Source organism: Cryptotermes secundus, unplaced genomic scaffold (assembly GCF_002891405.2).
Source record: "Cryptotermes secundus unplaced genomic scaffold, Csec_1.0 scaffold399, whole genome shotgun sequence".
NCBI classification, from domain to species: Eukaryota; Metazoa; Arthropoda; class Insecta; order Blattodea; family Kalotermitidae; genus Cryptotermes; species Cryptotermes secundus.
In genome coordinates, this window is record NW_019727096.1 from 1301305 (window position 1) to 1327749 (window position 26445).

The 26445-nt window shown below is 41.9% G+C and overlaps 1 protein-coding gene across 1 annotated transcript in view; it reads left to right on the plus strand.

The window, feature by feature from the left end:
* Positions 1 to 26445, plus strand: part of LOC111864389 (discoidin domain-containing receptor 2) — a gene marked incomplete in the record, with an annotated part of 500235 nt that overhangs the window by 429665 nt on the left and 44125 nt on the right. Inside the window, 1 exon segment of the mRNA XM_033751417.1 lies at positions 2375 to 2582. Within this exon segment, the coding sequence (XP_033607308.1) occupies positions 2375 to 2582 (208 nt within the window).

A 26445-nucleotide genomic window follows, 5' to 3' on the forward strand; every position in this document is an offset into this window, starting at 1 on the left:
GAGTCTGCTCTAAATATATTGTGGCATATTCTATCAAAGCAAGAATTGTCGAGTTGCAACAGTCGGCCGTTATTAGGCAGCAGCCCTTAAGAGAACAGAGGAACTGTGTTTTCTGTATGGTCCGTGTCATAGCTGTCACGCAACAATTGAATATGAAGAAAGCAGTCTTCTGGGATTTGGCACCGTGTAGATGTGGACTGTGTACAGTCTGCTTTTACCGTTTCTCACGGTCTCATCGCTTGCAGATTTCTTATATTTTTTCTTCTACCCTGAAGATGGAGACGATACGTTCCTCCGAAACGTCGGTTAACACCACATATACACGGTGCCAAATCCCAGAAGACTGCTTTCTTCATAGTCACCGCCGTGAAAGCCTCAAATCTTACAACAATTGAATACTTCATGCCACCGCTAAGCAACATTTGCGCTGCAACAGAGGAACGGTGTTTTGTACGCGGTCCGTGCCGAGATGTTATAAGCAGGACAGGTTAAGGGCTGGAGTTAGATAACCGCTGCGGTATAGTAGTAGTGAGCTGTTGCTGTTAGAGTCCGGTAGTTGAGGCCGCGGACATTTCGGGAACCCAGAGGAAGGGGAACGCCCGCCTTTCGAATCCGCTACCGAACAACGTCTAGTGAAGACTATAATATGTATTAAGCTCAAACGGTTATTCTCTGGCTTCCCACCGCGGTGGCTCGGCTTCCATCCCAGGTCTGGTCAAGCGGTATTTGTGGTGGACAAAGTGGCACTGAGGCAGGTTTCCTCCGGGTACTTCGGTTTCCCCTGCCAATCTTCATTCCACCAATTGCTCCACAATCACCCTCACCTATCATCTGGGGCTAGTACAATAGGCCAGAAGTGGCCGCAGTACAAGAGACTTAGTCCCACCCCACTAGCAATAGGAAAAATAATATGTATTATCCTCTTGGGTCTTTGCATCTTGTGTCTGTGGGCGGTATGACCAACATTTCGGTTATATAGAATGTCCCAGGAGAAAGGTCGGTATTCTGGGAGGCCATAGTATCTGTCATTCTAAGCAGAAATTGTACATGTACGTGTGTCCTATTCCGAACTGTTTCCGAGACAGAACTATTTCACTGTGTTCCAAAATTGTTGATAAGAGAGAGATATTACGCACTGTTTCCAATACCTGTACTTATTGTTCAAGTGACAAAGTTCGTACATTTTACCTAATATAATACATTTTTTAAAATTCTGCCGTCAACATCAGTGCACTTTGCAACTCGTGTGAGGACATGCCGTGTTGCTCTACAGTGTACAAGGTACAGTGTACTGTACAGTGAAATAGCTCTATCTCGGTGCAGCTCGTGTGAGGACATGGCGTGTTGCTCATCTGTACAGTGTACAGTACACTGTAAAGTGAAATAGCTCTGTCTCGGTGCAACTCGTGTGAGGACATGGCGTTTGCTCATCTGTACAGTGTACAGTGCACTGTAAAGTGAAATAGCTCTGTCTCGGTGCAGCTCGTGTGAGGACATGGCGTGTTGCTCATCTGTACAGTGTACAGTGCACTGTACAGTGAAATAGCTCTATCTCTGAAACCGTTCGGAGTAGGACACATGTACATATACACTTCTTTATTGCTTAGAATGGCCGACACTATGACCTCCCAGAATATCGACTTTTCCTCCTGGGGCATTCTGTATATGCTGCCTGGTTTCCTGTTATATTATGGTTTCTCTTGTCCACATTGGCGCTAAGCAGTTCCCGTTTATTAAAGTACATTTCCCATCCTATAAAGGATGGTTTATATTTAATCAGCTTCCCGTCTCGGAAACGTTTTACTTTAAATACATTCAGTAAAACAAAACAGGCCGAAGAATCTTAGGTAGCAGTACTGCTGCAGAGAATCATTGAGTTCTAATTTCTGGGTTCGATTCCTTGTGCTGACACATTATGTTTTAGCGGTAACATTTGAGGTTCTGACCGCGGTGAATATGAAGTTCATGGTCTTCTGGAATGTGACGCCGTGTAGCTTTATAGCGAAATAACAACCTATCAGGTTATCTGCTCCCTTAAAAAAGATGTAAGTATTAGTGTTGTCCATCACATTGATACCAGTCTACCAATCTACACTGAGTCATATCTTAGAAGACTGATAGTTTGTTAATATTCAGTTGTTACATGTGAGGTGTTCACTGCTTTGAATATGATCACTCACAGTTTTCTTGGATGTGGCGTGTAGGAAGTACTTCGTATCCCCATCTTCAGGGTAGAATAATATCCTGAAGATGGAGGCTGTTTCTTCCTCCGAAACTTTAGTAGCTACCTCCCATGCTGTACGGGGTCACATAATCTTGTAATGTTCTACTTATCGTGGTGCAGTCATTATCATTGCTGCTTTATATTGTTCAGGTGTTCTCACATGCCAAGGCGCACTTCAGCATTGGCGGCCATCAGTTCTTCGGGGAGCCGGTTCTCTTCTCCTACATGCCTGACGTCATCATGGAGCACGCTCGAAATGTGACTATCAAGCTGCATAACCGTGTGGGCCGGTACTTGAGACTGCAGCTGTACTTCGCAGCCAAATGGATAATGATCAGCGAAGTCTCCTTTGATAGTGGTGAGTTCGAGCACATCGTAAATATATGAATGTTCGCTGTATGAAGATTAAATTATATGATATCAGGCTTAAAACTGAATACACCACGAAATTCAGCGGGGGTCCTATGCAATAAATCACTGGAACGATCCTGTTCCGTATGGATCGGGCCGATTTGACGCGAGGAGCTTCCGGCTCCACTGAGCACACTCGAGTATAGTCATACTGGAGTTCGTACTCTCACTGCGGTGACTGTGTACGGTCTTCTGGGTTGTAATGCCGTGTAATTGCATTGTGACATGACGTCTGAAAGAAGGAACAGTGGAGCCAGAGGAGACGACTATTGCTAGACAACAGATAGGTAAACACCCCTACAACAATACATGTATTGCTGTAAACGGTGTCTTCTATTAGGTCCGCACAAAATCATTATAACGAAGTGTTCATTTGAGAATAGGAAGTCGAGTTCGGTGTTCCAAGTGAGCAGTTAGTTGAGTGTTGGGCTCTGCAAGGGAGGCTGAGGAGATGGTGCTTCAGTTACCATGCAGCCATGGTTGTGAACGTCACTGTCTGCTCGGATGTGACGCCATGTTGTCTGGTGAATATTTACCGACGTTTCGGAGAAACGTGCTGTCTCCATCTCCAGGGTAGAACTGGTCCAAATAGGGAGATAGTTCTGTAGGTACAGCGAGAAGTAGTACTGACTGCTGTTGACTTGTTCAGGGTCATGGCCTCAGTACTGTCTCTAAATCTGCATCACTTTCGCCATGCTTGACTCATTCTTTCACTCTGAAGATGGAAGCAGCACGCTTCTTAGAAACGCCGTCACATTCCAGAAGACAGTAATTTTCAGTTGCATCTTAGTTTGGATGGAACTGACTTGCTAAGTATTTTGGATCGGTATTGTTGATTAGTAGTTCCTTGGTACGTTTGATTATCCATTATGAAATGTTTATAAGTTTTGTATTGTCAAACTTCATGACAGTTTTAGAATGCGAATGATGTATTTACATCAAAATATATTTTTTTTTCACAAAGGGGTTTTGTGATCATTCTACCACTGACGGAAATGAACCTTCGGGTTTCGTAAGATGTTAGGAATTTCTTGAGTAGCTGCGCAACTGGCGGCTTCTCGAAAAGGGCTCAATTCTATGGAGTTAGTTAGTTTCTTAGTTACGGGTTTTCTGAAAAGCAAATTAGTTATTGATTTCATATATTTTGCAGTGTCTGTATTTTTGCTGAAGAGTTCTTAATAATGTAAAATCCTAACATAAAGATAGGCAGTAGTTCCTCTTAAAATATGACAGATATAAGATATCTGTGAGGGACAATAACAAATCAAATTCTGATTCATAAGAAAATTAAGACAAGATTAAATCTGGGAAATTCTTGCCACTATTCAGTTCACAGTCTTCTTGCATATCCAGAAATATAAAACATACAGAACTGGTTTTGCATATTGTTATCTCACATTATTAACCTCACAACTGGCACTCCTCGCCAAATGTCATTAGAATGATCAAGTCAATGAGGATAAGATTGACAGGTCATGTAACACGGATGGGAGAGGAGTGCTTTCAAGGTTTCAGTAAGAAACCCCGAAAAAGAAAGAACCTTGAAATCCTAGACGTAGATGGGAGGATAATATTAAAATTAATCTTGAAGAAGAAGAATTGAGAGCTGGTAACTGGATTCATCTGGCTCAGGATTGAAATCAGAAGCGGTTGTGAACACGGAAATTAATAATCTAGTTCCATAAATTTCTGGGAATTTCTAAAGTGGCCGAACAAGTAGTTGCTTCTCAAGAAAACTCAGCCCTGTGGAGTTAGCTCCTAATAATTACGAGTTGAAGATTTTATGCTGCTTCTAGGACTGGAAAGTGTGTGATAGTTCTATAGGTATATACTACAAACTCTGTATTTGAAACATACAAATCGAATTCTGAACTATACGTGTAAACCAACATATCATGTTGGCATTTATGATGAACTGAATACCTATTGACAACTGTATTATACATATATGATTGAGCGCTAGGCATTTACTTGCCAATTCGTATTTCCGTATTCGCCTAAGTTCACAACTGTATAAATATTTACAAATTAATATATGTCGTTTTCACTAATTGAACCCGTTGTTAACATTGCCTTAAAACGTTTGTGAAATATTGTATCAGATTTATTTCAAATTATTCGTCACTTTCACACACTTTATCATTTTGAGCGCCAATTATTTCGTTTTCCAAATTAGTTTATTGCACATGTCGTTATTCGAAAATACAATTTCCGCTAGAAGACAAAACGAGCAATGTATAATATTTTAACACTGGATCACTAATTATACTGAATATTCTCAGCTACAGAATAACAATTTAGTTAAACGCCCATGCAGCAGTATCCTTCTTTAGGAGCTAATGTTTCCTCGCGTACTCGGGAGATTCTACGCCTTGTATGAAACCCGAAATTTCATTGCCTTTTTCACAATGGTTCGTATTCTGAGCCATCCCAATTCAGTCCACACACCCCAGTCCTTTTACTTCAACATCCATTGCTAGCCTACTTTATTTTGAAAAAATAAAATTATGCTTATGAGATCACCCTGCTCCTTGTCTGTGCCTTTCCATCTGTCTGTTTATCCTCCATAATTTTTCAGGATTATGAGATCACTTTTCTCTCTCTATATCCGTCTATGGCTTTGTGTCTATCCATCTACGTGTGTATCCCCTAATTTTGTAGGCTTATTAGCCTTACGAAATCACCCTGCTCTGTCCCCCACCCCAAATTTGTTGTTTTTTTATGCGGTCCGTGTCGTATCAAAGGAAAGTAGGCGATTAGTTCTTCCCAGAACTTCTTGTAATATTATCCTACAATATACGCATCTCTTTTAGGGTTTATGATTAAAATTTTGTATGCAATTCTCATCAAGAGTAGAGAAAGTAAACTTTATGTGATTCGTCAATAAGTATGATTTTGTCGTCCCTTATCCTTTAAACTTTGTACTGTTAACACCTGCCATAAAACTGTCATCAAATAAAGAGGTGCTTAAGGCAAGCAGTTTCAGGATTTATATGCTTGAAGTCTGTGAATGCCAGTTGTTTATAACCCTTCGTGCTTTGCCCGGTTTGGATCATTAAGCCAGTGACTTCGCTTATTATAATGTTGTCGTTAACCTTGTGTAACGTGTTGTCGACATATAAAGGGTACTAATGTGTCCCCTACTTTGAAATTAACTTCTCCGTGGAGCCATGTCCTTCTTAAGAGGCTAGTAGTTGCTAAGCTGCTTAAGTTCCCAGAATTTCATGGAAATATTCATAGCCATATTAAAAAAATTCAGTTCACACCCTCCCATCTTATTAAGATAAATTTTAATATAATTCTCTTGCCTACGCCTAGGTCTTCCTAGCTGTGTCTTTACTTCGGGGTTTTCTACCAAAATTTTATGTGCATTTATCGTCCCTCTCATTTATGATACATGCCCTGTTCATCTAATAATTTAGTTGATCGTTGTAATAATAAATAAATTAAACAGCTTACTAATTGTCACACATGTAAACGTTTAACATGGGGTTCGTATCCTGCTGCCTATGTTACTACCCACGGGTTTGAATTCTGATCTCCACCCGGCGTAATTTGGTTCTGGCTCAATATTATTTAAAATTAAATGGTAAATATCTTGCCTTACCAGTTATATACTTGCTGAGTTTACTGGCTGCCAGAGTAAACAATAATTACAGTTCTGAATGTGTATCTGGTGCCTGCTGATACCAAACAGAAATCTATGATGAGTGAGGAAGTAGTAACGGGCGCCTGTTTCGATATTTGTATTAGTATTATCACGTGTTCGTGTGACTTCTAAGACAGTTGTCTTATCAAGAACTCGCGTCTACCGGTTCGTTACCTAGCAATGGATGTGTAACAGTTCCACTGCGATGCAACGTATTTAAAGGAAATTAACTTTATTAATTTGAAATTTTTAATTGTTCACAATGAGATGCAATGAACAAGTGTAGTGAGACATAGGTCCATTCTTGTGTGTAAGAGTTGGCGTCTTTCCACGCTTACAGCAGAAACAGGGAGATACCCCGTCGCGGGTTTCTTAGAAAAATTACGTGAAAGAATAACTAAACAATTCTTTTGTGAATTCAATATTTGGCAGCTTGTGCATGCCACAAGGGTTTATAGCCGAAGCCACGCTTCTCATTTGTCAAGATTCTGACAGAAGTACGTTGGACCTCAGAAAACCTAAATGCCTTGTAAGCTTTAAACGGAGTGGAGGAACACCTAATTAAGATACTCCTATTTTTTAAATGTGACCAATCACTAAAATTTAAGGGTGTGACAGAGCAGAGACGCTGAGGGAACAAGGACTTGAAGGTCCGAAGAGAAATCAGTTGTCGAAGTCAGTCACTCACCGGGGCCCTTAGAAATCAGACGTAAAAGTTGTCGAAGGAGACAAACACCGGCACTCGTAAGAATCAGAATTAAAATCTCAAACTCCGGCCCTTGAGGAAATCAGATTTAAAAGTTACACGCCGGATCTCGGTTAAAAAAAAGTGGTGTGAATCTTGTAGAAACAAGAAGTAAAATATCCTGGTGTTAGTCACTTGTATAGTGTTAAGCAGTGACTAAACAAGTGTATAATAATAATAATAATAATAATAATAATAATAATAATAATAATACATCTGAACTTGAAATGTGCTTTTGTAGTTTGTGTTTAATTTCTTGCTTCTTTAAGATGTGGCCCGTTTAAAGCTATGAGCTAAGAGAACTCAGCTCTACCGAACCAAACACCTCACCTCTTCACAAATCAATTAACCCTGAGATAAATTTAATACAAGGGAGAAGATAATAATTCGGTAGAAACACGAACGTAGGTGATAAAAAGACTGTTAAAGATGCCCTTATATTTTTGAGAGCTTGTGTTGTGGGAGTGTGTTTACCGACCCGTTGCCTAGCAATGGGTATACACATTACAGTATTTATATGGAGGGACTGAGTTAAAGCCACGAAGAACATTTATTTACGTGAAAACAGCCCAAAGGCACGAGTAAATAAAAAAGCACTAAAGCAAGGCAATTATATAACTCGAGTAGTAGTAGTAGTGAGGTCGCACCATAGTTCAAGCGGTTAGTCGCTAGCTTCACCCCGCGGCGGCCCGGGTTCGATCCCTGGTCTGGTCAAGTGGGATTTGTGGTGGACAAAGTGGCTCTGGCGCGGGTTTTCTCCGCGTACTTCGGTTTCCCCTGCCAATCTTCATTCAACCAAATTCTCCATCATCATAATCAGCCGGGGCAGGATATAATAGGCCAATCAGTGGCCGCCGTGCCGTGTGGACCCAGTTGGACTCAACCTCCCCAATAAGTGAATTAAAAAAAAGTAGTAGTGTTAGTAGTAATAGTAATAATAGTAATTCAATTAATTCAATTTTTAAAAATATCAACATACAATCACGATAATTAAATTAAATTAAATTCTGTATCTATCTACGTGCTTACACAACAGCCCGAAAGCCAATTATAAAGTAAGCACGAGAAAAGGTGGAATCAGGCAAACAGGAGTACATAAACACAGGCAAAAGCAACTTGGGACAATAATACGAGTTTACTTTAAATATATCACTCAACAGCTGAAGAATCAGTCACGGCAGACAGTCTGAAACACTGAAGCAAACCGCGGATTCCGAAAGCGTCGTGTGACTACTTATCGGATGCTGTGATGTGATACCCGTGACATAATATGACGTCAGCTTGTAGTGCAGCGGCGGTTCAGATAAATCACGTGTTCAGACGGCGCGAGACCCAGCCCATAACTTTCAGTACGTGTATCCCGTTAGTTAACACGCCGTTGTCATAAACATGTATTTCAAAAACGAAGTTGCTGTTTGATCGTACAGGAATCTTACCATTAAACTTCAGAAGGACGCGTAGGTATTTGAGAAAAATATTACCATCATTAAATGTTGTGCTCATCTCCCTTCAGGTTCATTCTCCTGTTTTTCCTTTTTTGAGCCCGTTAAACGTTTGAAAACCAAAGAGGAAGAGAGAAGATACTCGTATTTGATTGACTGCCTGCAATATTTCCGGGTGAAGGGACGCAAAACATTAATCACTGCATTCCCTGTAACCGACCTGTCCGATGCAAACAACTGACTATCGACCTGGCGCTGTTCAGTGGCGTTCAGCTAATCTTTTTGATATTGTCACGTGTAGGGAGGTACGCGTGACGAAAATAACGGATTCTACTTGGGATGATTGGACTTATTAACACCTGTTTACAAGTTCTCTTAATCACACTTAAATACAGCGCTATCGCTGATTTGTACACTTTCTAATCACTGTTGCACACGTATTAAGATTCCCAGTCTTCATTAGTCGTCTCCTGGCAACGGATCTCAGCACAGAAACTAGCACTTCAAACCACTATGGAGTCTTCTTGCTATTTCGTCTTCAATCAGTCTGGTACCCCGGAATTAAAAATTCTTCTGGACTCACTCCTCCAGCTTACGACTGACTCTTAATTGCCCCTCATCTAACTCTGTCACTGCATTCGCTTCTGTTATAAGCACTCTGCACAGACCCCACGGAAAACACCGTCTCTATTGTTGTTGAAGTCACCGCTTACGCGAAGTGTGTTTACCCAACCGTTGCTTAGAAACGGATTGCATGCCCTCGTTATTATACTGTTGCTTGGCGCAAACCGCGTAGAAAACAGCCTCATTTATTGTTGCGTAACCCACCAACGGACTGTTTACCAAGACTGTCTTCCCCGGAACTTGTTTACCAACACGTTGCCTAGCAATGGGTGTTCGTGTAACAATATCAACTGAGAAATATTCCCTTCTTCCAACTGTAGTGAGTATAGACTTCAAACCAAAATGATTTCGGTGTCCATTCGCTGAGTCACGAGTTCTATTCTCCCTCTGTTGTCCCATCACTTTATTTATTGTCATATGTCACGACGTTCTGTGGTTCTTCCAAATTAGAGTAAAACACTTAAGCGCAAACACTTTGCAAAGTTAATACTATGGTCCCCTGGGATATGACGCTGTGTAGTTTGGTATGAGTCTCCCAAACTAAACGGCATCACACCTCAGGAGATCGTAATTATAATAATCGCTGCCTTGAGGACTTGGAATCTTATTTTTGGAAACGTGATGGATAGGAGAAACAGATCTTTCTGTTCCATGATAGTGGTTGATTGACTGAACGTTACTTCATTTGTCAACTCTATTGCCTGTCTATCTCTCTGTGGCTCTACAGCCCTTTCTTGGGCCGTGGCCGATTTTTCAGTTTCTTGATCTTTTACACAGTCGGTAGGAATCCTTGGACGGGGGATCAGCCCGTCACAAGGCCGCTACCTACACACAGGACAGCACAAACACAGAGTAGACGCACACAGACATCAATGCCTCAAGTGGGATTCGAGCTCACGATCCCAGTGTTCGAGCAGGAGAATACGGTTCATGCCTTAGACTGCGCGGCCACTGTGATCGGCCGACTATGTTGAGGCATACAAATTATGTGTCGTTGAATGTTAATGTGTTTGGGAGAGTTGTACTGTGAAATACATGGAAGGGAATGGTTGTGCCCAATTTAATGTTTTGTCTGAGTATTGGCCTGGAAATGAGGAAATTCACGAAACCCCTCAGTTGGAATGCCAACCATCTGGCCGAGAATAGAACTACGGACAGCTGTAAAATGAACACAAATGCCAAATCTTGACGGCTGTGCTTGGTGAACTTTTGTAGATCTGGGATAGATTTTTGAAGCCTGGTATTCATATTAATAGTATATACCGTATTTACGCATGTATAGGCCGCGTGCGTGTATAGGCCGCAGCACAATTTTCAGACAGAAATTATAGAAAAAGTAATTTTCTTGGAATATTATTTCAGGAGTATTACACTCTGTATTACTAATTATGAATATAATTTTTTTAAAATGAAGTGTGATTTCGAATATTTCGAGTATAAGCCGCGCCCCAGTTTTCCTCTTGAATTTTTGGCAAAAAATGTGCGGCCTATACATGCGTAAATACGGTAAGTACTTCGTCCCTACCTCACAGAAAACACGCTACGTCTCCACTACAAATTCAGTCTGGTTAACGCTGTATAGGAAAATATTCGCTATTTATTCTGAGACCTATACCAATGTCAAGGTCATAAATACATTCTGACGGTAAGATACAGAGTTTTGTAATTTTAAACAGGTGGCACATATAGCAACCACTGCGCTGTAAATATTTGCCAAGGAATGCCTCACCTACGTATGTAAATCCAAGATATGAGACTTAGAGATCGATCCTGCAATACCGACTGAAACAGTGGTACATCTCACTACCGTTTATTGCTGCCATCTTCTGATTCTGTTTTAATTACTATTTATGATAACATGTATAACACAAACGCATAATCATAAAGTGTATCTTATTCTTATGTTGACGGCCTAGGGGTCGGAGTTTGAGTCCTGGTAGGAGCAAGATTTTTCTCCTTTTCACGTCGCCCAGACCGGCTCTTGGATCCACCCAGCTCTCTATCCAATGGGTAAGGGGGAATCTTTTCCGAGGGCGAAGCGGCCGGGGCGTGAATCTGACCACAAACCCTCAACTACTGCCAGTGTCAAGAATGTGTGGATCTATACCTCCACTCCTAAACACGTCCTCATGGCGTAGTGCTTAATTAGTTAAGCACAGGGAAGACTTTACCTTTTCTACTCATATTCCCTTAGGTCATCGGATTTTTTTCAATTGACCTAATCCTTCCAGCCGCACTAGGCCCTGGGGTCGACTCGGCCTCTAACAGAAATGAGTACCAGGAATTAATTAAATAATTTTCCTGGGGAGTATAGCGCGGCCGGCGCGTAAGGCTGACAACCTTACCGCCATCTTTGAGCCGATTGCCTAGATAGTGTGGGACCCTCAACGTCTCACAACCTTATGGGCCTTCACGGCCTGGTACAGGGATAGCTTTATTTTTTATTCATATTCTCTTAGTGTTTTCTTTTAGCATTATTGTGTCCGCGTGAGTAGGTAATTGAATATTGGGTTTTAGGTTCTCACAAAAGTAACTGAACATAGTAGTATCTTTCGGAGTGTAATGCCTTACAGTACGATGTACGAGTATGTCCACCGACGTTTCAGAGGAACGTTGCTGGACTTCTACCAGAATACACGGCGGTACATCCCGAAAGATGGTTCCCTAGATAAGTGCTTCTCAACCTTTTGTTTTATAAAGTAGCCCCTTAAAATATTTTGAAGTACCGAAAGTACCTAAACTTTTCAAATACCGGTACATACTTTGTTTCTACCATTGTAAAACATTCGTGTAAACAGTTTAATTCTAACCGATTGCTTGATAGAAATTATATATGGGTAATAAACCTGCCACCATAAAAAAAAACATTTATTCGTTGAAACTTAAAAAAAAAGATACACATTTCAGTTGTGTTCGCCTCCTCACCCCATCTCTCGCGCTCCGCTAATGGTACGCATACCACTGGTTGTTAAACACTGCTTAGATCATTTCACGTTCATAGGAGATATTTTTCAACATTTCTGCTCAGAAAATTTATCTCTCGACACTGAAATTTCCAAGCATATAATTTATTTCGCTATGCTTCACAGTAACTCGACGACATAGGGCTCAGTCGCGCTCATTATAAGTATGCAGTTGCAGCTTTCGGACTCGGAATGACGTGTGTGCAGTGTCCCGTAGGCGCCGTTCGGAGTTGACCTGCTCGCTGCACAGAATTGATTGCAATGCCAGGCGTTATCAGTGGCGTGCTTCTGCAACTCACTCATTTCCATTCTGATTTCACTAATGGATTTTCTACTCCCAGTCGCCGCAAGATGTGTATGAGACCCATTACGGGGAAGATTCATGTTCTCGTTACGACACACCGTTGGATAATTTTTGTGGATTATTTTATCTGGACTGTACAGCGTCGGCTGAAAGGGTGTCTGGTGAATTAAAAAGGCTCTGGAAGGAGGTTCGTGGCTTAATCGTGGTACTATCCCAGTATTTACATGGAGGGACTGAGGAAGACCGCGAAATTTTAGGGTAGTCCGTGTCGTGGTCGACATTTGAACCGAGAAGCTCCATGATGAAAATTAATAGGGTTACCTATAGACCACTGTGTAGTCTGGTAGGTAAGTACTAACATTTTACAAGAACATGCTTTTACATGAATCCTGAAGGTCGGAATAGTGGAGCCAGAAGAGACATTCATTCATAGGCAACGGCTCGGTGAACACGTTCCCACGGCAACGATAAATGTATTGTTGGAAAGGTTTTCTGTTCGGCCCGTGTAAAGTCGTTATAGAAGAAGAGAGTTGAGGTTTGGTAGTGCTGAGTGCAATTGAGCTCTGCAGGGGAGGCTGAGAAGATATGACAGTCCAGTTCAGTTAAGGGATTAGCTGGCAAGCAGTTCTGAGTAAGAGTCGGTGAAGGAAAAACGTGAACGCGGGAAGCTGCAGAATCTGCACTGTTAAATGCCATTACCAGGTAAGGGCTGGTAAAGACACAGCAGGCTAGAAAAAGCGCAGCGGGAGCTGTGGTGATTTACAACGTGTGGAGATTAGCGATAACGCTGTAATTACTTGTAGTCACAGGTCGTGAGTATATAAGTGAAATAAATCCAGTCATCCAATCCAAACCCCATCTAATAGCCCGGTTTCTTTTCGAAGGTAGAGAGTTCAAGGTCAGTCTATGTGAGAAAGTACGAGCGACGTCTTTGCACCAATATTTTTTGTAAGATAAACTGGGATTATTTTGGTAAACAGCATAAACCGGCTAATTTGTAATGGAGATGCAGTGTATTTTCTTTCAGCTAGGAACTGAATTTTTAAATTTTGTTTAGATTCGCTTCAGGCTTCTCCAGCCTGTACTAACAAATACTATCCTTGAACATGCCGGCTATTGAGCAGTGCCCGGACCCTGGATAATGTTCATGCATGAAACTAACATACCACGCCGTCAGTTTAGTATGCCCCCCCCTTCCAGTATATCTCTCTCTTTTCAGGCTTCAAAGGATTATATTAATTTCAAATGACATATGTGTTCGTGAAATGCAACTGTATATCGTGATTCCAGCCGGATTCGAAGTAGAGAGCCAGAGATACAGTAAGTGAGATTAATCCTGTGAGATACACGAATACAAATTGGCATCACGGTGAGAGGGTAGAGCACACTGCAGGGGCTGGAAACCCACTTGAGCATTCGCAGTAGTGCAGACTAGTCGTATGCAACCCCACGCTAATTAGGACTAATATTGCTACACGACTTCACACAAGGGAAATTAATTGACATTCCTGGTAACCCGTGAGTGCAAGCAAGCTCTTCGTTAGGCCATCAGGGTAAGACGTGCGTGTACAGGACAGCAACCTGCAGGATCCTTCTGTACCCACTGCGTGCATTGCTGTGTCCGTTCTTATTGTTCTAGCTGCGTTCCTGAAGAAAATCGTGAAGAAAAATCGAAACGCAGTCATACGGTTTACTGTGATGTGGTGGTTAGTCGCCAGCTTATCACCACAGTGGTCCCGGTTCGATTCCAGGTCAGAGTATGTGGGATTTGTGAAGGAAGGACTGGCACTAGGAGGCAGGTTTTCACCAAGAATTTCGGTCTCTTATGATAATTCTCGTTTCACCAACTGCTCCACAATTATCATCATCCTGTCATCTACGTTATGTAGTTTCAATACAGGCAGCGTCGTTAAATAACCAACTTAAAAATACATATTTTTTTGCGTTGCTTTGGAATACAAATCATTTAGGAATTTGTACTGTGACATGTACTAGGCCGTTTCTAGGAAACGGATTGGCGAACACGTTTCCGCCGAGATACGATTCTTGGACACAAACCATCGCTGGGTGTTTAATAGACGTGTTTATGGGTACGAAAATGGAAGCTATAGACCGTTGCTGCGGAACCAACAAATATTTTCCAATGATACTGCTAGACTGTAGTTGGTACAGCGGCTAGCTACGGGCTGGACGACCGGAGGGTCGGAGTTCGAGTCCCGGTAGGGTCACGAATTTTCTTTACGTCGTCCAGACCGGCTCTGGGGTCCACCCAGCTTCCTATACAATGGGTACCGGGGGCTCTTTCCCCGTGGGTAAAGCGGCCGGGACATGAAGCTGACCACTCACTGGCAGCTAATGCCGAGACCAAAAAACTATGGATTGATACAACCATTCGTAATTCATTCATAAATCAGAGCCAAGTCAGTCACAGTAGAAGAGAAGACAGTCATATTTCAGTCAGAATGGGGCGAGTCTTAGGCAATCATTGATTGTGAACTGTTATAATTAATTGTGATTAAGAGAGATTGTAAAGAAGGTGTCAAATCCAGAACGTGTTATTATTAGTCACGGAACCATAAACACGTGACAATACGTTGTTTGCAAAGTATTGCGTTATTTTGTACGGTAGACTGTTATGAGAACTTCTAAAAATTCTTATAGAATTTTGTACAGTCATGAAATACAACATGGAGCTAGTTTCTTTCGTATTAGTAGATATATACCCTGAAGATGTCGTTGTAAATGTGGAAACATGTCGGGAAAGTGATGACTGTTCTATGATGATAAACAGCTTAAAAGGTTACTTGAATGTTCTGGTGATCCACGCACGCACACGCACACACAGTATGGTACTCTCATAAGCCGAGGTTTTATTTTTCATTAAGAAATCCAAACGGTATTGAGTCTGATTTGTATTCAAGAGGTGACCGCTTCAAATCTCGGTCCGGACCCCCCCCCCAACCTGACTGACTTCCTCGTGGTTTCTCTCCGTCAACCGAGAAAAATACTGGGTGCCCTCCTCATATCAGGCACCATCGCTTTCTAAACATCTGCTTTAATTAATTAGTCATTGGTCATCTTAACATCCGACGCTGTGTAATCTAAACTACTGACAGTCGAAAAGTGTTGTCTTCTGGGTTGTGATACCGTTTAGTTCTGTGACAGCCCGATGTTTTGGGGGAAGATATAGCCTCCATCTTAAAGGATAAACGAGTAAACCAAGCAAGAATCCAGTAGAAGTAGGCGGCAAATGTGGAGGCAGTATGTTTTTTCCCGAAACGTCGGACTCTCTCCGAACTATATACTCCTTCATAGTCACCGCTACAGGAACCTCAGACCGAAATACGCATTGAAGTTATGTGAGGTTTACGATATTAACAGACATACGAAGGCGCTGGTCTATATGTCGTTTTATTAGGAACGGAAAGTAAGGTGAAGTGCCACAGCCCAAAATTTCACAGTCATCCTCTGCTGAATGATTGTAACTTTGCTGCCACACATAATACTTTCTTTCTTACCTGCATATTCTTCCGACCCGTTAAAGCTTATTTGAAATTTGTCCTGTGAGTAAGGGAATCAACCATTGGCCTCATTATAGGTCTATTTTCTTGATCGTGCCTATGAGATTTTCGTTTCTTTCTCTGCTTATATTTCGACCCTGAAGATGGTGGCGATATGTTTCTCCGAAAGATCGGTTTTCAACGGACTTGAAAATGTTATATCAACTTCATCGGTATTTAAACACTCAGAATGTCATTTTGAATTTCACTAACAAGTGATTTTGTACTTAAAATTTCGTTTTGAGGAGTACTGGCTTCTGTAAACTGACGTTCTATAGTCCTGGAGTTCACCGACGTTTCGGAAGAAAATATTACTTTCAGCTTCAGGGTCGAAGATTTTACAAGCAAGCATCGGCTAGCGACAAACCGAGTGCTCAGCTAGAGGTGGGAGAAATGTGTTCCTCCGAAACGTCAGTAATTCTTGCAGGATTACATGGTGTTGTGTAGCAGAAGACAATACGCTGCCAAATCACCGCTCTTAGAACCCCAAATTTAGCTTTTAAAACGTACTGTTATTTGAGTTACAAGCCTCCACTGTTTTTTCCCCGAATATGGTCTAACTTGACAGCATCTCTTGTGTCCCCTAACCCTCAATTGTCGGCGACGTGATGTCATCGTGAACCCGGCGGACCGAACTAATTTAATAAGGGAGCACAATCTTTAGCTGTAATTTCACATATACACTTGATTCGAGCATTAATGAATACACCTTCCTCTTAATGCTTTTCAAAAACTTCGTGACGTTCTAAGTGCAGTGTCATTATTTCTCCCTTAGAAAGTGTAAAAGACACACTCCGCCCGCTTAAGGATATAAAATCTTGTTAATTGAATGGAGTTAATGCTGTGATAATCTGCAACAGGCTGCTGAAGTTTTTGCTGGAACACTCAAAGGCTTTATATCAGGGGTGGACAATTCTTTTGGCTTGCCTTTGTAAGTTGTACGTGGCCCATTTGTTGTCCTCATGTAGACATAGAAGAAATTATGGGGTACACAACGAATGTGAGATAAATGTCAAAAACGCAAAATCATATAATATACATTCTTTTTTTTTTCTGTGGCGCCACAGCCCCAATTGGGCCTAGGCCTACCTCCATGAAACTCTCCGTTTCACTTCGGTTTACTAGATCTTACACATTCGGTAGGACTCCTTGGGCGAGTGATCAGCTCGTCGCAAGGCCTCTACCTGTAGACAAACACAGAAAAACGCACACAAACATCCATGCCCTGAGTGGGATTCGAACCCACGATCCCGGCTTCCGAGCGAGCGAAGACAATGCATGCCTTAGACCTCTCGGCTACCGTGAACGGCATAACATACATGCATATAGAAAATTAATTAATGATTGACTGACTCTAATTTACTGGCGCTACAACCCTGTGTGGGTTGGAGATTTCGTAACAGTAGATTTCTTCGGGCTGGTGTTTTTAACCCCACTCCCAACTCTCAAGCCGTAAGACCAGGGACTACATTTCATCTGGCCCTTACTCTTTGACTTGTTTGTTCGTGGTTGGTTCTACCAGGAGCTTACGCTCCCGCCAGCATACCTCTTCGGGCCATTGGACACGCAAAGATCCCCTCCACAATAAGGCGGTAGCCCTTGAGGAGCAATTGACTGATTATTTAGTAAATTTTCCTATTTAGAAAATTACGTGAATCAATATCTTAGTGAATATTTTACGAGATATTCAAATTGTCGATGGAAGTTTTGTTAAGTCAGATTCAGTTAATGAGAAAGTGATGAATCACATGGGCTTTACCTGACATATGCTCTGTTGCTTTCGAAATCTGAGTTGTTGTTTTCTGGATCCAAAACGTCGGTGAACGTCTACCGGGCTACTAATTACTAACCACTCAACCCTAATATTCAGTACCCGGACTGCACGGTGTCACATCCCACAAGATGGTACTTTTCATTTGCTGTTAATTTTAAGTTGCCAAGGACTGTTTGAAAGTGTCTTCGTACCGGCGAGGCGTTTGTTCACCCCTGGTTTACACCAAAGCTGACGAACATTGGTTGCCAATGTTAAGAGAATATACTCGTGCGTATGGAAGCTGTTTTCTAGTCGCGTATTTAGCTGTAAGCTATTCCATTCTGTCCTATAGGTCTGCATTACGTTCTGTTCTGTTCCATATCGTTATCAAAGGAAAGAAGTTGAAAGGATGGAGAGAGAGATTACTGATAAGGAGTCGCGCCATTTCGCGCCATAATAAAAATGTTTCATACATCTATAATTTATGGTCTTTTGCTTCAAAGTAATACACCGCGTTTCACACTCATAAAAGCAACAAGCAGCATTATTGATTTTTATGACTCAAACTTTGCTGTATTTGAAAGTAGCCGTGATATATATTTCGGAGCTGAATAATTACAAAAATTTCCAAAATTTATTATTTAAAAAAATTATGGGCCCTATCTTTCTTTGTGCTTTTTATTTCAATTCCCAGACAATTAATGAGGAGCTTCATAACTTTTACTCTTCGCCAAATATAATAAGAATTATCAAGCCAAGGAAGATGAGATGGGCAGGACGTGTAGCACGAATTGGAGAGAAGATAAATGCATATAGGATATTGGGAAAGCCAGAAGGAAACGGGCCTCTAGGAATACCAAGACATAAGTGGGTGGACAATATTAAGATGGAACTTAGAGAGCTAGATTGAGATGGTATGGACTGGATTGATCTGCCCCAAGATAGGGACTAGGTGAGGGCTCTTGTGAACACGGTAATGGACCGTGTTTCATAAAATACTGGGAAGTTCTTGAGAGCTGCATAATTGGCGGCTTCTCAAGAAGGGCTCAGCTGTATGTACAAATACCTAGTTTTATCTACTTGTATTTACTTCTAGAGCAGCTTCTTCATTGGTCTCTAGTGCAGTCATGAGGCAGTCGTGAGTTGGACATGTAACTAAAATTGTGATACAGAGTTTTGGTGGGAAAGACAATTGGAAAGGCGAAGAAATTGATAGAAATATAGCATTACAATAGGAACAGCCGGGATACCGACTATCTTGAGTTTCTCATTGTTTCTTATTGGTCTGCTCAGAAAGATTCTGGGACAGTACATCAAGTAGTCTACGACCACTTCCAAATAATTTCCCATCCATATTTCCGCTATTACCCTACTGTTCGACGCTGTACGGACGGCGTCATAAAATAAGACACGTAAAAGTCACGTATTTAATTAATGCTTTCTAAGGTAAAACACTCAGTGGAATCCGTCGGTTGGGTTCTCTGTCAAGTGTAAAGAATAAGCAGTGTCATGAGAACCCCCTCATGTGGTGAGCTGTCTGATGTAGCCGGCTGGCTTACTGGCCACTGTTTGGCGAAATCAGTGGAGTGGAAAACGTGTAATTAATGAATGTAATTTGGGGGAGCCATCGATCCCGGTCTGGTCTACAGACTTCTGTGGCCAAATCAAATTGGCCTGCGATGGAAAGATTGTGAACTATACATCGCATCCAGCGTGGTTCCGCTCTCGACACTCAATCTCTGTCACTCTTCATTTCTATTCGCCACTGCCGAAATGCAGGGCTGTCCGAAGTATCGCCACCAGTTACGCACTGAACCCGAAAATAGAAACTTCTGTACGCCCATCTTGAATATCTGACGATGCTGGTCTTGGGAAATTGTGTGACACAACGTTATTAAAGTAGTCATGTTTGTTTGTATTCATTTCGCCAGGTCCTGTGGGATATTTTGTGGGCAAGGTGACACTGGTGCAAGTGTTTCTCCGAGTACTTCGGTTTCCGCTCTCAATTCTCATTCCACAGACTATTTCATATTCATTAATCATTCTGTTACCCGACTCTATAGCCTATATTCTCGATACTGACAGCATCAATTAATAACTAACTATATGGCATTAAGTTCTTGAGAAGCCGCCACTTGCTTAGCTACTCAAGAATGTCTAAATATTTATGAACCCAAAGTTTCATTACTTCACCTTAAAATAATCTCTCTTCTATCTGTGGCTCTTCAGCTCTCTTTCGGGCCTTGGCCACTTTTTTAAGTTTCTTGAGTTTTACACGGTCGGTAAGACTCCTTGGACGGGGGATCAACCCGTCGCATGGCCGCTACCTACACACAGGACAGCACAAACAACCATGCTTCAAGTGGGATTCGAACCCACAACCCCAGTGTGTGTGAACGGGCGAAAACAGTTCATGCCTTAGACCGCGCGGCCGCTGTGATCGGCTGTTAAATAACCAGCCAGACTAAATTAAGTTCAGTGGTTAACTTCTTTAAATTATACGAGGGCATACTGCATAGTCTGACAAGGATTATCTCTTCATACTGCCGACAGAGTGCATTCGTGAGTTTCTTGTTATTCTTAGAGCAAACAGCGACAACTTCCCTATAAGACATCAATTGAGTGGTCTTCGTAATGGAGAGCAGTGTTTTCTGAGAGATAGAGATCGAATCTTTAAATATTATTAAGAAGAACGTATCTCTTTAAAGGGTTAATCAGTTTGGATGCAATAAGTTTCGTTTTTGTTTCACTTTTCCAGACGTTAGAATGTCATTCTGTGGATGTTCAAGAGGACATAAACAGTCTCAAAATTCGGACTACTACAGTGATGGCTGTTTGCAGTATTGTGACATGTAGGCCCGTTACTAGGCAGTGGCCGCGAGTTAAGCAGTTATGTAATGTAATGGCTGAGTAGTGATCACGTGGGCATTTCAACAGACATGAGCGCAACAACTGAACTGCAACCAATGAATTGTGTTTTCTACACGGTCCGTTCTGATCTGTTATAAGCAGGAGAGAGACAGTAGAGTGGAGTGAATTGAGTTAAATTGAGTTGATTGCTGCCGTTCAGTCGTTGTGAGCTGTTATTGTTAGTAGCTGATAACTGAGGCAAGGGGACAGTTCGGGAACCCAGAAGAAAAGGGAACGTCCGTCCGTTGAAAGCCGCTACCGAGCAACGGCTAAGGAAGACTTTTTATGTTTTGTGATTATAGCGATCTTTGGAGTGTGTAACTCTGTAGTAATTTGTAGTTACGTTCTTTAAGTGTCCAGTAAATCCGATTACCAATCCAAACCACATCTATAGTCACTAAAAAATTCTGACAGCATTTTTAAGTGAATTGACACAGAGGGTTATTCATAGTTATGGCTTCAAGATATCTGTATTTCTCATTATTGTTGTGATAAACGTATAAATCAGATGAACTGACAAACAAACCAACCAGATAACTAATAATGTAACTAATGTACAGACCTGTCTTCGCTCGCTCGGAATTCGGGATCGTGGGTTCGAATCCCACTCAGGGCATGGATGTTAGTTTGTGTGTGTGCGTTTTTCTGTGTTTGTGTACAGGTAGATGCCTTGCGACGAGCTGATCACCCGCCCAAAGAGTCCTACCGAATGTGTACGATCTTGTAAAACCGAAGTGAACGGAGACGTTCATGGAGGTAGGCCTAGGCCCACTAGGGCTGTAGTACCAAGGAAAAGAAATGTACAGACACGGAGAGATACGTCGTTTTGCGCTTTGTCAGTAAACGGGACCTAGAAATATGTAGACAAAGGGAATATACTATATACACTTGAGTAAGGTAAATGTAGAATTGTTGCATGTTCCTACTTAAATAATCACCGCGCAAAGAAAAATATTAGGAGTGGTGATGTAGTTCCATCATTCGTATCTCGGCCCTAGATGGAAGTGATCAGCTTCACGCCTCTGCCGCTTTGCCTCCAGAGGAACAGCCCCACTACCCATTGTATAGGAGCCTGGGTGGACCCCAGAGCGGTATGGGCACTATGGAGAACAAAAAAATATCTTGGCTTTGTCGGAAATCAAACTCCGATTCCTCGGTCGTCCAACCCATAGCCTAGTCTCTATAGCGACTATCTCTACCTATCCGTGAGCCTGTGTACTCAAAGCATTAACCGGAATTATGACAGTATGAAAACTTGAACTCACCAATACCAAATATAGTCGAGATTTGTCAAGTACACGAAGCAAGAGGATAGACGAATCGGACAACTTTGCTCAGTCGGTAATATTTCTAATATGATTTTTGAGGTGCCTGGTTCGAATCTCATGAGGTTTCTCATGGTTTCTCTCAGCCCTTTCATTGCAGATGCTGGGATAGTACTTCGATTAGGTCGTGGACAATTTCAATTCATCATTCGGTCATCCTATCATTCGACGCCATATTATTAAAATATTTACAGCGCCGCAAAATAACTAATAAAAAACAGAATGGGAAGTAGACAGGGGAGCCGAGATAACTCAGTCAGTATAGGGATGGGCTATGGGCTGGACGGCCGGGGCTCGATTCCCGGCATGAGAAATATCATTCTCTTCTCCTTAGCATCCAGACCGGCTCTGATGTCCACCCAGCCTCCTGTACATAGGAGACCGGGGACTATTTATCCGGGGGTAAAGTGACCGGAGTGTGAAGCTGACAGCTGACCTCAGTCTAGTGCCGAGGGTAAGAATGGTGGTGCTATACCTCCACTCCCGATGCGTCTTCATTTCGCAGTGCTTAATTAATTAAGCACAGGGACAATTTTACCTTTTAGGGAGTAAACAGGTGTGACACGCCACTGATGATCTAGAGTCTCGCTGGAATTTCGACTGGGTATCCATCCTTACACGTAACCCCTTCGGTTTATTGCGTTTCCGTGCTACAGGATGCGTGTATAAGGCACACATCTGTGAAGTTCTTTCAGAGAGAATCTAAACAGAAAACCTTGCGCTGCCTGACATCTTGACGACGGACAGCTCTGCAGAGGAAGGTGATGATAAATGAAGGTGCAGACAGAATGCACGATACAAAAGAAATGGTCCTGGTTAGGTGGAACATGACGGTTGCCTTCCTGCACAAAACAAAATGAATGTATGTGAAATGAGGAAACAAATTACCTCCGAAGTCGGCCTCGGTGTCGTCAGTTCCAGAGCCCCAGATCCCTAGAATCGCCGCAACCCCCACCACACAGACAATGGATGGCTAAAGAACGTTACCATGGAGCGGCAATAGATCACCGAAACTTCCACTTTTTGGAAACAATACCACTATTCTGCAAACCTTTTATGCTACGTACATATCTCTTATCCTCTTTTGTTAATTACAGAATCCCTTTGTTCTTCTAAGTAGTGTTTACTTTCACTTCCCTAAGCACTTCTAGCGTTTTAGAATAGAGCACGTCATATTATAACCTGGTAAAGGTAATTAAACACTACGCTATGAAGGTGAATGGGGGAGTGAATGTATACATCCACATTTCTTGACCTCGGCACTAGCTGGAGGTGAGTGGTCAGCTTCACGTGCCGGCCGCTTTAACCCCGGGAAAAGAGCCCGCGGTACCCATTTGATAGGAGATTGGGTGGACCCTAGAGGCGGTCTGAACGACGTGGAAAAAGAAAACTCTTGAACCTACTTGGACTCGAACTCCGACCTCCTCGGTCGTCCAGCCCGTAGCCAGTCGCTATACCGAATACGCTATCTCGGTTCCTTTTTTATGACCTGTAAATTTGATTTCTAAAATTGGCACTTTTTTAAAACTTCAGTTCAAATTAAAATGTCTATAAATTTTCTGTTCTTTTTCTTTTTCCAAGTTTTTAAAAATTTGGAAAAAGAAATTGACGCGTGTAGGTTAACAAAGATTTTATACATACATACAATTGGAAAGACTGGTGATTTTAAATTTTAAACTACGGGCAGTGTAGCAGCTGCGTAAGAATACACACCTGATGATGGCCAATTAGGGCCGAAACATGTAGTGTGGAGGAAGGGAAGAAGAAAGAACTACAATAAAATTGTTGCACTTAAGACGGAGTTTGTCTCATATATATTGTGTGAGTGTTACAGGATGCTTAAATATAATATTATAATATTGTAGAATATTATATTGTATACAATATTATATATTGTAGAATCGTGCCGGAGATCTATTGAACACAGGATTTGAGGCTCTCAATTTGGTGACTATGAGCAATATTATCTTTGCCAAGGGTATTCCTTTCGAAGCATGAAGTTAATCCAAATATTCAAGAGTTCATTTTCTTACCTGAGAGAAAACCAATTAATTCTGTTTAGGAAATGCATTGCTGTTTATTATGAGAATCATATGAAACACATAAATAAACTCAAAAGGACAAATACAGAGTTCCCTTATTGTTAATGCAGGTGGCGGTCGCTCGGTCGGTATTATTCGCTTGCGGACTAAAGCCACGGAGTTTGTTTGGTATATATAGATACTGCTGAGGGTTGAAGTGTGTAATTATACAGAATGTCTGAGAAGGAAAGGTAAATATCCTGGGAGGACATAATATCGGTCATTCTAAGCAAAAAGTTGTATATGTACATGTGTCATATTCCGAACGGTTTCCGAGATAGAGCTGTTTCACTGTACAGTTCCAGAACTGTTGAAAAGAAAGAGATATTACGTACTGTTTCTAATACCGGTATTTACTGTTCGAGTGATACAGCTGCTCGTCTGTACAGTGTACTGTACAGTGAAATAGCTCTGTCTCGGTGCATCTCGTGTGAGGGCATGTCGTGTTGCTTGTCTGTACAGGGTACAGTGTACTGTACAGTGAAGTAGCTCTGTCTCGGTGCATCTCGTGTGAGGGCATGGCGTGTTGCTCGTCTGTACAGTGTACAGTGTACTGTACAGTGAAATAGCTCTATCTCCGGAACCGTTCGGAATAGGACACATGTACAAACAGACATTTTGCTCTGAATGATCGATACTATGACCTACCAGAATATTGACATGTCATCCTGGGACATTCTGTATATTTAAACCTATAATATATTATATAATATGTAATAATATAATTATCTACCGAAAGTATGTTAGCTGTGTTAAGCCGAAAGGTAGAAGGAAAGTGGGAAAACCAAGATGGAAGTGGCTGGTAGCTGTAGTAACTGTTTCCGAGACCTGAAGATGATGGAGGCGATTGAAAAATTGTAGAAATAAATTGACATCTGTCATTTTGGAAGCCAAAATTCTTACAGGGCCATCGAACAAGGGAGTAGATAGTTATTTAGAGAGGGTGGGTTTCCCCATGCACCGCGACCAGTTTGATATATTGTGCTTCCCTCTATGATATTCTACCAGTCTCTTTACCCTACCGATAAATGGTGCGTACCATCAGTCCCGCCGAGCAAGCGAGTTCGGCCACTTGCTTAGCGGTGTCTATAATGCTTACCACATCTATCAGAGGCCTTAGAGACTATTGTTGGGCGGGAAACGTCCTGGAATTTGGCTCAGTGATCCCCTTTGGGGATATGAGGTTCTTTTACGTGCCGTAAAGTTACGACACGGGACACACAGCTTAAAGTCCCTCCCGGAGGACTTGTTCCCTGAATTTTTCCGCCCTTAAGAACAACGGAGTAAGAAAACAAATACGCTAAAATTTATCCAAAACATATCTGAGGATACGTCATACGTTTTGTAAGAAATCTTACGGAAGAAAGTTCTTTGTATTCAGTGAGATTTCGGCTATTGTGGTCCCCAGCGTAAATTAAAGTAGGATCTAGTAACTTCTGGTGATGACTTATCAATCCACGTCACCGTCTAATTATGCCGTCGCACCCTGAGATACGTTTTAGACACATAATAGCTGAGTAACTATTAGCTTCTCGAGAAGAACTGTACGATATTCAGCGAAGTTAGTTTACGGCCCATCGTTTCTTTTTAGTTCAGTTTCCTGAACAGTCGTTCAGTTACCCCTGAACAAATTTGTGCGTCATAAAGCAATCCCCAAATCGTTGATAATATGATAGTTTATCTTTCAGTGAGGGTCTGCACCAGACAGCAGGTAGTCAGTTTAGGGGAGACGACATAAGAAGACGGTTTAGCAGGAAAGATCTCCCTTTCCTGTCGCTTGACAGCGGAGGAGTTACCACCCACTGTGTGAACCATCAAGTGGGGTTTTAGCAGCACCATCTGTCTGGTATACAGCATCCGTCTCCATCCCACACGTCTCTCATTGAGCTACCACTGGAAGAACGTTCGTTGCCTAAGGGAATGAACTCACTAGGGCCTATATTTAACCCCACCTGTGCTTCGGAATGTCTCATAAACCTGATATAATTTATGATCAGTGACACTGGTCGTTAATCACATCCGGAAATTGACTGCCCACTTGCAGACACGCAGCCGTTTTAAATTAGAATTTAATGAGATCCAAAATACTCACGACAGTGTTTGTGAAGGCTACTGTGTTCCTGAGATTTAATATCGAGCAATCTGGTAACGTTTCAGAGCAACGCGCTGCCTCCATCTTCAGGTTAGAAGACACTGCACAGCTTCACATACCAGCTGGCGGGTGTAGGATTATCATGGTGTTACTCAGTTCATACAGGCAAATGCCTGGATAGTATATCTGTTATTTCACAGTAATTTCCGTGTAGATTAATTCCAATTCATTATTGAATATATATCATTGAACCATTCGACGCTGTATTGTCAAGACACTGACTCCCTCACTCACTCGTGGAGCTGAGCCCTTCTTGAGAAGCCACCAGTTGTGCAGCTACTCAAGAACTTTCCAGCATTTTA